Consider the following 15,827-nt stretch of genomic DNA (forward strand, 5'->3'; position numbering starts at 1 on the left):
GTCAAGAATATGGATTCAGATAAGATTGAAAATATACAGCAACAAGCAGGTATAGAGGTGGTGAAAAAGGTGAAATATTTAGGTATTTGGATAACCCCCAAGGATATAGATTTATATCAGAATAATTACACACCAGTGTGGAATGGGATCAAGAAAGATCTGGATGTGTGGGGACGAATGAAACTATCATTTTGGGGAAGGATTTCAACGGTAAAGATGAGCGTGTTACCAAAACTATTGTTTTTGTATCAAACGATTCCAATAATCAAGGGGACTGGGGCTTTTAAAGAATGGCAAAGATTGATTTCGAGGTATATCTGGCAGGGAAAGAAGCCAAGAATTCAATTTAAGTTATTAACTGACGCAAAAGAAAGAGGTGGCTTCGCCTTGCCAGACCTGAAACTGTATTATGAAGCCTCATGTCTCTGTTGGTTAAAGGAATGGATAAAATTAGAAAATACAGAGTTGTTGGATTTGGAAGGATTTGATAATAGATTTGGATGGCACGCGTATTTATGGGCTGGAAAGAAGAAAATCCATAGAGGTTTTGGAAACCACATTTTCAGAGGACCGTTAATAGAAATATGGGAGAGGTATAAAAACCTACTCGAAGCAAAAACTCCACACTGGTTGTCCCCGTTAGAGGTTATGACTGTTAAAAAAAATAATATGAGAAAGAATTGGATTACATATGGAAATTTGATCACTAAAGAAGGGGGGAAATGGAAAATGAAACCTTATGAGGAAGTGAAAGAGTTTGTGTATGATTGGTTACATTATTTTCAAACAAATGAAATGTTTAAGAAAGATCTTAAAGAATATGGATACGCAGAGAAGGATTCTAAATTTCAAACGGAAATAATAAATAATGAATATAAAATCCTATCCAAAATGTATAAAATATTGTTGGAATGGCACACAAAGGATGAAGAAGTTAAATCAGTTATGATAAAATGGGCCAGAGATATTGGTCATAACATACAATTTGATGATTGGATAAAACTATGGAATGAAAGTATTAAATTTACTGCATGCACTGCATTAAAGGATAATGTTATGAAAATGATATATAGATGGTATATCACACCAGTGAAACTAGCAAAAATGTACAAAACATGTAAGAAGTGTTGGAAATGTAAAGAAAAAGATGGTACATTTTTTCATATGTGGTGGGAATGTAAGAAAGTGAAAAGCTTCTGGGAGTTGATATATAATGAGCTGAAAAAAATGTTGAAATATACATTTGTTAAGAAACCAGAGGCCTTTCTCTTAGGAATTGTTGGTAATGAAATAAATAGAAAGGATTATAAAATTTTCCAATATGCAGTGACAGCGGCAAGAATATTACTGGCCCAGAATTGGAAACAAGAACAAATACCAACGTTGGAGGAATGGAGAACGAAGCTGATGGACTATGCAGAACTTGACAAACTGACTGGGAAGATTAGATATCAACGAGATCAAAGATTCATCGAGGACTGGAGAAAATTAGCAGAATACTGGGAATGTATAAGTGATAACGAAATAACGTTAGTGGCATTTAAAGAAGCTCTGTAATAGAATAAGAAACATTGCAAAAAAGCAAAATATAAGAGGGGGGTAAGCATAAAGGCAATATTAAAATTTGGAAATGTGTATTTAAAAAATTAGAATTTGAATGATTGGCAGAGAAGCTGAAGGAAGTCAAAAAATCGGAAAATTTATTGTAAATTGTTAATGTGGTATGAATGTATGGAAAATTAATAAAATATATTCCAAAAAAAAAGAAGAGTACAGAAGAGGACCCCCAAACTGAATAGTATTTGATGGTCAATATATGAACTAAACATTTTGGACTGAGTTGTGAAGGTGACATCTAAATGGTAACACTACATGGGACAATGCTTATATATTTTTTATGTACATCACTCCCTGTTTCTCTCCCCTTTCCTTTCTTCAAAATAATATTTGAGTACAGTTGTCATATAGCTGATATATGTTTAAAGGGGTGAATTTTGGAGTGTTTGGTTAAGAAAAGAACTGAAAGTCACTGTGAGGAGAAGGGAAAGAAAGCCCCCTAGAGGCCATAGTTTAAATTTTAATCTCTGATAAATACGATCTCTAGCTCTCTGGTGTAATTACCCCCCCCCCCTCGGTGGTGAAAGTACTTAATATTGATTTTCTTGTCTAAAAATGTCAGGGGAAAATGGGGAAAAAATTGGAGGAACTCCAGGTGATAGAAGACAGTCAAAACAGGAGGAAATTAAGGATTTAGACATTCTCTGGTTAAAAATAAAGGAAGAATTTAAACAAAATGAACAACATATGGAGAAAAAATTGGTGGAAGTGCAAAAAACTCTGGATAAGAAAATAGAAGGAGTGGTGGGGGAATTGTCAAGTAAAATTAAAGATTTGACGGTTAGATCTAAAACAACAGAAGAGCTAGCCAAACGAACTCAGAAAGAAGTTAAGGAAAATAGAAAAGAGACAGATAGAATAAAAGAGGCCCTGGTTGAGGTCAGTAAAATGCAAGAACAGATCTGGGACAATATGCCTCTGATGGATATGAGGCAGAAACAGAAAAATTTAAAATTCAGAGCTGTTGTAGAAGAGCCAAATGAGGATATTAAAACAAAAATGATTAAGGAATTGGCAAGATGGATGGTTTTGAAAGAAAAAGAAATTGAGTACACAATAGAGAATGTGTTTAGAATTGAGGGGAGTTCTGTAAAAGCCAAAACCAAAAAATTACCTGGAGACTGTTTGATAATTTTTAACTCATTAGAGATGCAGAATGCAATTTTGAAAATGAGTTATAATAGCAGGTTATTAATTGATGGAAGACCAATTATCATATTTAAAGAGATCCCGATTAGATTCCTTCGAAAAAGAGATGGATACAAACAACTGGTGACTTCATTGAAGAAAAATGGAATCCAACACAGGTGGGAGTTCCCTGAAGGAATCTCTTTTTATTACAAGGATAAAAAATTCAGATTAACAGAACTACAAGAGGTGAAGAAATTCTCCAGAAGATATGAGAAGGAATTAGGCAAGATGGAAGGAAGCCTTGTTGAGCCCAGATTTACCAGAGCAGACCTCTATGGGGAAGCTGAAAACAAAAAGAAGAAAAAGAAAGCACGAAATAAAGAAGAAGAGGAAGAAGGAGAGCGAGAGGAAGGAGAAGGAGAAGAAGAGGGAGAAGAGGAAGAGGACGAACAGGACATTAGCAAAACCACTAGAATTTAACTTTCTCTCTCTACAAATTAAAGAGAGAAATGACGTTGAAACTGATTACTTGGAATATTCATGGGTTCAATGAAAAATCTAAACGAAATAAAGTCGAACACGTTTTGAAAACAAAGAATGTTTTGTAATCTGTTTACAGGAAACTCACATTGCTAAAAAACATAGACATGTCTTGATTAATAGAAGACTGGGAAAAGAGTTTGTAACCTCCGATGTTAATAAAAAAAGAGGGGTGGTGTTATATATAAAGGAGAGATTAGATACTAAATTGATTTCCAAAGATGATGAGGGGAGAGTGATTGTGGTGCAAATTTCATTACAGGGTGAGAAGATAATTCTTGTGGGAATATATGCCCCTAATGGAAATAAAGCTGATTTTTTTGGAAAATTAGAGGAAAGATTGATGGAGTTTATAGATCAGAAAATAATTCTGATGGGGGATTGTAATGGGTTGGTTAAGCCAGAAATGGATAGAATGTCAAAGAGAAAAAATATAAATGAGGGTAAACTCCCCAAAAATTTCTTTGAATTGGTTGAAAACTTTGGTTTATTAGATACCTGGAGGTGGAAACACCCAATTACAAAACAGTTCACCTTTTTCTCGGAACCTCACCAAAGCTCAAGTCGAATAGCCTATGTTTGGGTTTCTAAAGAACTGGTTTCCAGAGTAAATAAAATTGAGATCACTCCACGAACTCTATCAGACCACAATTCGATTTATCTGGAATTAAAAGGTAGAGAACAATCCTCATTTAGATGGAGGATGAATGACACTTTATTTGAGAACTCAAAAATAGTAGTGAAAGCGAAAGAGACAATTAAGGATTATTTTGAATGGAATTTACATAAAGAAACCAGTCTGGACACTGTATGGGACGTGAATAAAGCTGTCATGAGAGGTTTCCTAATCCATCAAAATAGCCATAAAAAGAAAGAAAGAGAAAGAAAAAAAGAAGAAATTCTGGTTCAACTCATGGAAAATGAGAAAAAAATTGATAATAAAACCAAAAGATGAACAAATTAAACAGACTATTAGTATTCCATGTTGGTGAATAAAGAAGTGGAATGGAAAGTAAAATTAATGAGACAAAAAAAATTTGAATCAGCAAATAAAACTGGAAAGCTTCTGGCATGGCAGCTGAGAAAACGTCAAAGTCAAAATTTAATTAATAAAATCAGGATAGGGGAACAGCTGACGGAAGATCCAAAAGAAATAAGAAGAGCCTTTCAAGGATTCTATAAGGAACTTTACAGGAAAGAAAAAGAAGATATAAAAAAGATAGAAAGATATTTGGAAATTTATAAAGGAAAACAGATATCATTGGAGGAAAGAGAACAATTAAACGCCCCAATAACTAATCAAGAAATCCAAAAGTCAATAAAGAAGATGAAACAAGGCAAAGCCCCAGGACCGGATGGGTTAACCTCTAAGTATTATAAATCACTTGGTGAGCAGCTAGTACCGGTTCTAGGGGAAGTAATGAATGCTATTTTGCAAGGAAAAGGGAAAATACCAAACTCCTGGAAGGAGGCTTATATAACATTGATCCCCAAACAAGATACGGACCATCAGAGTGTTAAAAATTTCAGACCAATATCATTGTTAAACAATGACTATAAACTTTTTGCGGCTATCTTGGCCAACAGATTGAAGACAATATTAAATGATTTAATTCATAAAGACCAGGGAGGTTTCTTGCCAGGTAGGCAATTGAAGGATAATGTGAGACATATTATTAATATATTGGAATACCTGGAAGTAAGAAATGATAAGCCAGCCGTACTGATGTTCATCGATGCTGAAAAAGCATTTGATAACGTATCCTGGTCATTTATGAAGAAGAGTATAGAAAAGATGGGGATCTGTGGCACCTTTTTAAAAGGAATTGAGGAAATTTACTCAGAGCAGAAAGCAAAATTAAATGTGATCAACACCTTAACAGACTCATTTGACATTACAAAGGGCACCAGACAAGGGTGCCCACTATCTCCGCAGCTTTTTATCAGTGTATTAGAAGTACTAATAAATTGCCTGAGAGGAAGAACAGAGATAAAAGGGGTCAAAATAGGCGCCAAAGAATTCAAACTTAAGGCCTACACGGATGACTTGGTATTAACCTTAGAAGAACCTCAAGAAAGTGTAAAAATAGCATTGGAAGAAATGGGAAAATTTGGGCAATTGGCAGGATTTAAATTGAATAAGACAAAGACGAAAATGTTAGGCAAAAATTTAGAAAAAAGTGAAGTAGAAAGGTTAGAACAAGAAACTGAAATCTAGGTGGTCAAAAAAGTTAAATATTTGGGAATTTGGATGATGGCAAAGAACATAAACTTATTCAGTGACAATTACCAACCAGTCTGGAAGGAGATTAAAAGAGATTTAGAAATATGGGACAGACTAAAGCTGTCAATGACTGGAAGAATGTCAGCGATCAAAATGAACTTATTACCGAAAATGGTATTTTTGTTCCAGACAATCCCGATAATAAGAGGTTTAAGACAATTTAAAGAGTGGCAAAAGATTCTCTCTCGCTTTATATGGCAAGGGAGAAGACCAAGGATCAAATTTAAAATATTGACAGATAAGAAAGAAAGGGGGGGGTTCGCTGTACCTGATCTGAAACTCTATTATGAAGCGGCGTGTTTATGTTGGATAAAGGAGTGGATAACCCAGGAGAACCCAGATCTGTTAGATTTGGAGGGGCACAACAATAGATGGCACTCCTATCTTTGGTATGGTAAGGCAAAAGTGCATAAAGGGTTTACAAATCATGTGATAAGGGGTGCTTTATTTGAAGTCTGGGACAGAAACAAGAATTTGTTGGAAAGGAAAACACTGTGGTGGGTGTCACCAATTGATATGTTAACAGTTAAAAAATTGAACATAGAAGGGAGAAGGGCCACCTATGAGGAGATTCTGATGAAGGCCGAAAAAGGTTGGAAATTGAAGCCTTATGATTGTATTGCTGGAAAATTGACAGGATGGTTGCGATACCATGAAGTCAATGATGTTTTTAAAGATGACAAAAAATTAGGATTTGAAGACAAAAAAATTGAAATTTCAAATAGACATTATAGAAAGTAGGTCTAAGCTACTTTCAAAAATGTATAATCTCCTATTAGAATGGAATACAAAAGACGAACTTATAAAAGAAGCTATGATAAAAATGAGCTATTGATCTAGGACACAACATAGACTATGATGTATGGGCCAAACTCTGGAATGAGAGTATAAAATTCACCGCTTGTTCTGCCTTAAAAGAGAATGTTATGAAGATGGTCTATCGTTGGTATCTTACTCCTACCAAATTGGCAAAAATGTACAGAACTAGTAGTAAAACTTGCTGGAAATGCAAGGAAAAGGATGGCGACTTCTATCATATGTGGTGGTCATGTAATAAATTAAAAGAGTTCTGGGAATCGATTTATAACGAGTTAAAAAAGATGTTTAAATATTGTTGTTGTTGTTTAGTCGTTTAGTCGTGACCGACTCTGCGTGACCCCATGGACCAGAGCACATGTTTAAGTATAGCTTTCCCAAAAAGCCGGAAGAATTCTTGCTAGGTTTGGTGGGAGAAGATATTAAAGGAGGCAAAACTAGCTGGCTCTCTTTAACAGTGAGACCGAATTGTCTGCCTCAACATTCAGTCTGAGCTGTTACATGACTGAAATGTGTCCCAGTATAGGACTGTGATTGATTAATCTCCCCCAGGAATTTCAAAACGACACTTTAAGAAGTATCTGAATTTGTACAAAAGGGACAGGCAACAACAAACTTTAAAGTAAATACCTTAGAATATTTATATGGTTTTGCAGAAGAAAATATGCTGTACTCATTGACTGAGTCTTAAAGAATTCCTGAAGTATTAGCTTTGGTGGGGGTTGCGCAGCACATCTGCTGTGGCACTCCCCATTTTACCTCTAGTGGCGAAATGGGATAGACCACTCTTGACAGCAAGGCAGACCAAATTCTGCCATTCTTCTCTGGTGGGGTCTTTATCTTCCTTCCATTTCGTTTTTCTCCCCATTTTACCTTAAGTGGAGAAATGGGATGCACCACCCAAAGTCGGCTAATATTAATTGATTAAAATTGGACCTGAAAGTCTGGCCAGGGATTTCACCCCTTCCCGCTGCCAAAGCTATCTCCCACCTCCAAGCACTATTATTTTGCCCAAGAAATGTTGCTTTTGGTAAAATGATACAACACACATGATAAACCATATATATTTATTTTGGACATGATTCAATGACCTCCTTTGCACCTGAAAGTGAAGTACAGTCTTTCTTTAAGGAGGAGCTTCTAGACTTCTAGAAAGAAAGCCTGGGTGTCCTCAGGCTGAGACCTCCCCTGCTTCAACCACTAGGCCTCCAATTTCCATAAATGGTGGGTTCTTCTGGGCGGTGGTGGTTTGCCTTCTCTCAGCTACAGCTCATTTGAATCCTCATCCATTGCTTCAGTGCACTCAAATTGAGTGATCTCAATTCCTAATGATTCAAGATCAGTCTCCAGCAACCCCTCATAGTAGTCACACAAACTAGCTGTTCCACAGCCTCGGATAGCGCCCCTCATGCTGCTTTTCCCTGTTGGGAAAAACACACACATATTTTTTGAATCCAAAACCCACTCCCTCAAACAGAAGGGTGGGCAACTTTTCTCAGACCAAGAGCCTTTTTCCAGTCTGGGTAACCTTCTGGGAGGTCCACATGCCAATGGAAACATATGTAAAATTCACCTTTACACGGCAGGCTATTTTCTAGATACATTCACACACCCCTCTCTGTTCTCCCTCCAGGTAACCAAGATTCAGGGGCAACAATCCAGCCAGGCCAAAGCATACAGGTAGGGTATGAAGTGGGGCTTGTGAGTGGTGTGGCCTAGGGAAAGGAGGTGTGGCTAAGTAGGATCTGAAGGGCCAGAGAGAAAGAGTCCAAGAGGAATGCCTTTGGCCCCTGGGTCTGTGGGTTTCCATCCTGCCCCCCCTCCAATTTAAAGTGCAATTTTTAAGATGTATTTTTATTTAACAAAATCTGTATACCGCTTGTTTGCAGTAAAAACTGCTAGGGGTTTACAAGAAATATTTATATTAGCAGTTAAAACCATTAAAACATTTAAAACTCATTGGAATGAACAGCAAAAGGGAATAGAGAATGTGACTATCTGAATGGGCTTTTAAGGTATTGCTGGGGGGAAAATGGAATAAAGAGGCATAGGGTTCCAGACAAGAACCGCAGAAATCACTAGCCCCTTCCCTGTATTCTCCTCCTCCCACCTCCCTGCGCAGACATCCCTCCTCCTTGGGCTCCTGCCCATCCCCTTACTCTGTGAGGGCAATGTAGGTCTCCTAATAACTTTCAGCACCCTTAATAAACAAAGTATCCTAGCATCTTTTAGAGGAAGCCATGACGGCTCAAAGTGGCGTGATACTGCTTTAACTGCATAGTACAGATGCGGCTCTAGCTGCACTTCATCATACAAGACTCACCGAACTTCATGCGACCCCCAACGTAGAAGCATTGATCCTCCTCATTTCTGCAGCTGATGGTCTTCAAGCCCTCGCACTCGTCTGACAAGATGTTGATGCAACTCGGGCACTTCAGCCCATTGGGCTCCCTCGTCTCACTCTCAGGCACTGGAAAACAATCACCACACCAACATTGCAGTTAGTCAATGTGAGGGGTAGGAATTGTACTCCTTCCAAGATGGATGCCTATTACCTTCCAGCACTTCAGCCATGCTCTATTCATCCAGGGATACATTAAGGCATGGTGGAAGAGATTTCTGACTGGGGCCACATTCACAGCATACATTTCAAGCACAGAGATACCACTTTAAGCAATTGGGCTTAGCACTGAACAGCATTGGGTGACATTCTGAGAGACAAAATGGCAGCCACAGATGCACACAAACGATGATAAAATTCTACAAAATGGCCCTCTTCCCAAGAGCGGGAAAGAGAAAGAAAGCTCTTAGTAGTTTTATACTTTAAAAACACTTCTGGGAAAGCATGTGCTTAGTTTTGGTAAAATCATGATTTCACCTAAGAAAAAATGCCAGCTAATAAGAGCAATTGTGTGGGGTTTGTTTGCTAATCCATAGCTCTGTGAGGGGAAGAGGGGTTTTCCAATTAACTCTCAACACCCTTAAAAATCTAACACTCCCAGAATTCTTTGTCCTAGTGTTGTTATAGTTTTTACAATAAAAGCTTACACCAGGGTGTTGTGAATGCTAAGGCGAACCATAAAATGGTGCCTCCTCCCACCAAGGAAGGAGGGGTGAGTGAAGATCTACATCAGGAACAAGGGAATGTGAACATCTGGTGATATATGAACATCTGTGAACATCTGGTGATGGTGATACAGGCCTGCGTCAGCAGCTGGTGTATGCCAGGGGCCTAGCCGAGGCTTACAGTTTGAACCTTCGTATTAACTGTTTTCATTGAGGGCCACATTTCCTTCAGGGCAAGCTTCTCAAGACCACATGCCAGTGGCAAGGCCTGTTGCGAAAGTGAGTGGGGCAACAAATGTATTTTTTTAAAAAACCTTTTATTCTTTGCACCACCTGATTCTCCCCTTTGTGTAGATAGTGTTCCTCTATAGCTTAGTAATTAGGTGGCACTGGACCCCATTGCATTGACTATATCTTTCTTAGCATTTGCTTTAACCTGAAGATATTAATTCCTTGAATGCAAACCTAAAAAAAATCAGTTCCTTCCCATACAAGAAGGACAGGGGCCTGTCCCACTCAAAATATCTCTACAAATGAAAATGCATGAAAGAAGATGGGCCACTCTAGGTTTGGGGGCTAGAACTCCGGGAAACCAATGAACCAGTGAAGTGTAGTGGTTAGAGGGTTGGACCAGAATCTAGGAGACCAGGGTTCAAATTCCACTGTAGCCATGACACTTGCTGAGTGGCCTGGGGCCAGGAACCATTTCTCAGTTTAACCTATTTAACTGGATATTTTGAGGCTAAAATGGTGAGCGGGAGCTAAAGCGTTTTGGAGGAAAGCATAGGATGCAAATACCAGAAGCTGCTGTAGGAGAGGAACTGTGAGTAAAATTAAGGGAGGGGTGTTTCTACGACTAAGGTAAAAATGTGATGCTCCCTTGTAATTTTTGCTAATAGATGCTGTATGTTGTTCAAGTAATCTTCTTATTGGGATTTTGAGTTTTGTTCTGTTAGTTCCCGCCACCCCCATACTATGGCTCCAATGCTTCCCTTCTGGTTCCCTCTGTCAGTGGCTCCTCCCTGTCCCACCAATCTGAATCAGGTTTGAAATATTCTTTCCTAGTGTCACCCTCAGGCACCTCCTGGAGCGACTGGCTGCCACCACTCCTCCTTGTCTAGCCAGTCCCTGACACCAGGATACTGCCAAAAACTTGTTTGTCTTTCTTTGACCTCTCTCATTGCTTGAGTTTTGTGAGATCATCTTTCCTGATGATGATACTTACTTTCAGGAGGTCCGCTGTTACACATATCTGTCTTGCAGCAGGATATCTTGCTGTGGATGTACATTGATGAGGTTATGGAGGAACTGGCATAGTCTGCATCGCACAACTCTGTATCGATGCAGGACTTGATAACCATTTTTGACCCCAAAAGTGCTATAAAAGAAAAAATTGGAAAAGGAAATAACTAGACCTGGAGATAGGGCTGGTCCACCCATGAGGCTCCTGCCCACCTAGCAGTTTGAAAGCACGTCAAAGTGCAATTAGATAAATAGGTACCACTCTGGTGGAAAGGTAAACGGTGTTTCCGTGCGCTGCTCTGGTACGCCAGAAGCGGCTTAGTCATGCTGGCACATGACCGGGAAGCTGTACGCCGGCTCCCTCGGCCAATAAAGCGAGTTGAGCGCCGCAACCCAAGAGTCGGTCATGACTGGACCTAATGGTCAGGGGTCCCTTTACCTTTATGTGGCAGGATCCACAGGGGCATGTGATCTGACCACCAAGAAAAGCATTGCCTGATGCTGCTGCCTTTGAAGCTGTGATGTGATCCTTGGAGGCAAGATCTGCCACCTCCTCGTCAGTTCCTCTCCCCCATTTGAGCCACCCCATGCCCCTGTTGTTCGTTGCAGGGATCTTGGAGCTCCTTCCTTTTTCTTTTTTAATATGTTTATTAAAATTTCTTTTTTCCTTTATAACAACCAAATAAAATTTCCTCATCACATATATCTATGCTCAAATTGAGCTTTGACTTCCTCCTGTCCCCCTCCCTGACTTCCATATGCAATCACTTTTATCTTCTCATTTCTAAATCACCCTGCTTACTTTATCTCCATACTTAAAAGACTTACTTCTAATATTTATATCCAGGTATCAAATCATAACCTAACAAAATATTTTAAATCAATCCTGTAAATGTTTTAAAAAGTTTGTAATGTTCATTCATATATTGTACAAATTTACTCCAGTCCTTTTCAAACACTTTGTCTCACTGGTTTCGGATTTCTCACCAGCTCAGCGTATTCAGTCATCTTTGTCTGTCATTCTTCCAATGTTGGAAGTTCCTGCTGCTTCCATTTCTGGGCTAAAAGTATCCTTTCTGCCACGGTAGCATACATAAATATATTTATGTCTTTTGGGGAATTTTTTCACCTATTATCCCTAATAAAAAAGCCTCTAATTTTTACAAAAATTATTTTTGAAAATCTTTTTCAGTTCATTATATATCACATCCCAGTAGGCTTTAATCTTAGGACACATCCACCACATATGAAAGAAGTTCCCTTCCCTCTCCTTACATTTTTAACATACCTTATCTTGAATTCTATACATTTAAGCAAATACCACCTCAGAGCTCCTTTCTGAGGCTCCCTCCGCCTCGCAGGTGGCCATGCAGGCACACTGCCTCTTTCCTTGTGGGGTGGTCATTTGCAAAGCTCAGGCTGCAAAGCCACCCTACCTATCCCTTGCAGGGCTGCCTGCGCTGCTTGGCTGCCTTCGACTGGCAGAGTGGGCTCAGTCTTTCCTTCTGTGCTGAAAAAGGCAGCCAGGTGGCAGCCAAGGCTGTCTGCCTGGAGCCTGCACTCCACCCAGGCTCTTGCAGCTGGGGAGGGAGAGCACTTTAACTGAGTCCCCACCCCACTACTGGCTCATGTGAGCCAGTGGTAATTTGTGTTTTTTGCAAAATTGCTTGGCTGAGGTGAGGGTAGCGGTGTGCTCTTAACCCAAGCAGTTTAAGGAGGGAGGGAGGGAGGAATAACCTTTATAAGCCTCGTCATGCAGCTTCTTTCTCCCACTTCCGGTATGAGAGACAGACCATGATGGTGATTTCACTCAGCGATATGTCTTTAATGAAACTGCCACCCGTCCTGAGTCCCTCTGCCTCCAGTTCCAGGCTGCAGCTTGTTTAGTTTTTCCTCAGCGTGCTAGGTGCTGGAGGCAGAGGGACTCAGGATAGGTGGGGTTTCCCCCACCGATTTACTGCTGAGTGAATCTGTCATCACGGTCTGCCCCTCATACCGGTCCTGGGGTGATATATCAATAAATCGCCCAGGCCTAATCTTCAGTCACCCTTTCTTCCAGGTCTGCGGGGTGGGGAGCATTTTATGGTTTGCCTCAGGTATCCAGTTGTGTTGAGGCCCTGCTTGGAGCAGAAAGAGATTTCTCCAGTTTTATCTATTTGTTGAATGTGAGTCAGGAATGGAGAACCACCCTTCTACCACCCTTCTCCTTATTGAATGGGATCAGTTCAGGAGGTTTCATGGGAAGTTCATTTCTCCACATTTTCATATCAGTTTCCAACTCCCCCCACCCCTCATCAACATTTCGTGTGAATGTAATTTTTACTCTTAGGCCCTATCTGCAGGGTCATACTGATTTAAGTAGTCATGGTTTCCCCCATGGGGGTGGGGGAGATGTTTGTTGACCATATTGGCTGTGAATCCTGGCAGACTAGCTCTCTACCTTGCAGGTCATTTCTCACTTGGCCTGGGAGATGGGAACCAGACAGACTGACTACAACTACAAAAGCTGAGGCTGCTGAACAGAAACTTGGTTTGGGGTATTGTTTGGCTTGTATTGTTGCTGCTACTGATATCCATCTTTTCTATCTTTATTTTTAGCTCTTCTTATGAATTAGGTGACTGTTGCTTGATTTTGTTGTAGTTTCTTATATGCACACTTTACCCTAGTATGTGCATTTGTATACCCTAGTATGTGCATTTGATTACATGGCTGGACAACTGAATTGCAAAAATGGGAGAAGGGCAGATTCTGAAGGATGTTTTGTTTTGCTCTTCCAATTGAGTAAACACACCTTAAAATATGAACTGACTTGAATTTCTTCCCTGCTCCTACAGGCAATGCAGAACCTCGAACACTTCTTTATGAAAAGTCATGTTCCGTGGCTTGGGGCTAAGATATGGGCTTAGAAAATGAGTCAGGTGGTTTACGTTTTGGTGCTCAAAGAGGTTGAAAGTTCTCACTTACACAGTTTGCCTACTCCAAGGGCAGACATGCAGGACTGATCACTGGACTCGTCACACTCCTCAGTGGTGGCGTTTTTGCAATCTTTTCCTTCATTCCAACAAGACTCACATGTCAGAGATGCCACTGCAGACAGGGGAAAATGGGTTTAGAAAACTTTAGTAACTGTGTAGGGGGGATAGGTCTGCATCAGGGTACATGAACACAACACTTTCTGCCACAGACGCCATCTTGCGAGAGGCAGCAAGGGCCACCGACTTGGATAGCTTCAAAAGCAGACTAGATAAATACATGGTTACCATCCTCAATTGATATATTTTTTTTCTGGGACATTGGAGGCACTATTTGTCTGAATACTAGTTACTGGAAACCGCAGAAAGGGAGCTGTTGGACTCAGATCCTGCTTTCGGGCTTCACCCATGGCACGAACAAGAGGCTAGACTAGATGGACCATTGTTCATCTACATAATGCTTCCTATATATATTCCTTCTGTAGTTCTTAAACTCTGTGAATAGGGATGGGCCTTGCATAGACCAGAGAATGATTGTAGAAAATGACTCCTGCAGTCTGAGGGAGAGGACCAGTAGAGAAGGTGTGGGGAAACCTTTAACCCTCCCGAAGTTGTTGTACTACAACTCCCATCAGCACCAGCAAACATGACAGACTCTGGTAAGCACATCTGGTACCCCTGGAACCTGACTCCACTCAGAGATTGGGGTGGTGTGTAATACCAGCAAACTAAAAGATTGCATGGGGTGGGGCAGGATAATTCCACTCTGAAATAAAAGGTTAACAACTTTGGTTTTTCTCTTCATCAAATCTGGCCCTCTTTGAAAAATTTTGGACACTACTTGTTTCAATTTAAGCTAGGATTCTGGTTTATTGAAGAGTGAACTACTGCCTCTTTTGCTCCCCCAATGTACTTGGGGATGCCACACCTCTGTATGCATTTGGTAAAATTTAATATTGAGAACAAAGTTTCAGGAGGAAGGGGTAGAATTTGAGTGGACGATGAGGTAAGCAAACAGGAAAAAAGTTCAAGAAACATACTCTTTGTTGTAGATGAAACCTAGGATTCTGATTTATCCAAGAGTGGGGAACTGCCCCCATTGCTCCCCCAATGGACTCCAGGATACTGCACCTCTCAGTATGTATTTGGTTAAATAAAAACAAATATTAGGAACAAACTATCCTGATTGAAGATCCCTTGTAGCTTGACCATATGCTTTATTCCTCTCCCTTTCAAAGGAAGCACAAGTCCTTGTTCCTTTCTTCTTCTGCTTTAATGGCTGACCCACCCCCCACTTACCGTAATTCCTTCCTGGAAACATGATGAACAGCCCAGCAGCTGTGGTTCTGCTCACCTGGATTCAGAAGGGTCAAGAGAAGGCAGGAGATCAGGAGTGTCTTCATCATTCCTGAGAGCTGAAGAGCCAAGAAGGAGTTCGAGAACAGCACGGAACTGAGTTTGAGAACAAGCAAGAAACTGAAGCTTAGTTGGAGGAATTTGTAGAGGATTGCAAGAAGCACTTTGCCAGCACCCAGGAACAATGGATTCAGGGCAGTGCAACAAATTGCTAGAATTCTAATTGTTCTATACCATAATATAAAGCACAGTGTTGAAAAGCAATTAAATCTCTTCCCCCTTCCAATAACTCCAAGGACACGTCCCTCCTAATCTGTGCCAGCCTCAATTTCTCAATCCTGCATGTGGGGAAATGAGTCCCATCAGGTTACAGCACTGAAATTGGATTAGGTTTCTGGAAGCCAAGGCAGTTTCCCTGACAGCATGAACTTTTTTGAAAGGGGGACAAATGTCTGTCAACAGTTTCCGTTTTGGTACAGTAATAAAATGCACAGTGACCCAGATCCCTTCACTCCCATTAAATTCAGTTGCATTTGGGATAAATCAATCTCTTCCCCCTTCCAAGAGCTCCAAGGGCATTTCCCCCCTTTAACCTGTGGCACCCTCTGTTTCACCACCCAGGAAGTGAAGCCCCATCAGGTTACACCATAATCCATACCTCAGCAGTGAAATTGGATTAGATTTCCAGAAGTCCAGGCAAATTTGCCAGATTTCTCTGATAGTCAGAATCACGAATTTATTTATTTTTGGTAAGTGTCTTTCCAGTTTCCTTTGTTGTACAGTAATAAAATCCACAGTGACT

The 15,827-nt window shown here is 40.2% G+C and overlaps 1 protein-coding gene across 1 annotated transcript; it reads right to left on the reverse strand.

The window, feature by feature from the left end:
• Positions 1-7,651: 7,651 nt before the first annotated feature.
• On the reverse strand, positions 7,652-15,111 carry LOC310768147 (phospholipase A2 inhibitor NAI-like; the record flags this gene model as incomplete). The annotated part of the gene is made up of 5 exons (XM_083625862.1): positions 15,024-15,111; positions 13,662-13,784; positions 10,680-10,832; positions 8,712-8,858; positions 7,652-7,809 (listed from the first exon to the last, which is right to left on the reverse strand). The coding sequence occupies exons 1-5, from the start codon at positions 15,073-15,075 to the stop codon at positions 7,652-7,654; spliced, it is 633 nt and encodes a 210-aa protein (XP_083481988.1). The 5' UTR covers positions 15,076-15,111.
• Between the last annotated feature and the right edge of the window lie 716 nt (positions 15,112-15,827).

This window comes from Podarcis filfolensis (genome assembly GCF_964270895.1).
Source record: "Podarcis filfolensis genome assembly, chromosome: 8".
Lineage (NCBI taxonomy): Eukaryota > Metazoa > Chordata > Lepidosauria > Squamata > Lacertidae > Podarcis > Podarcis filfolensis.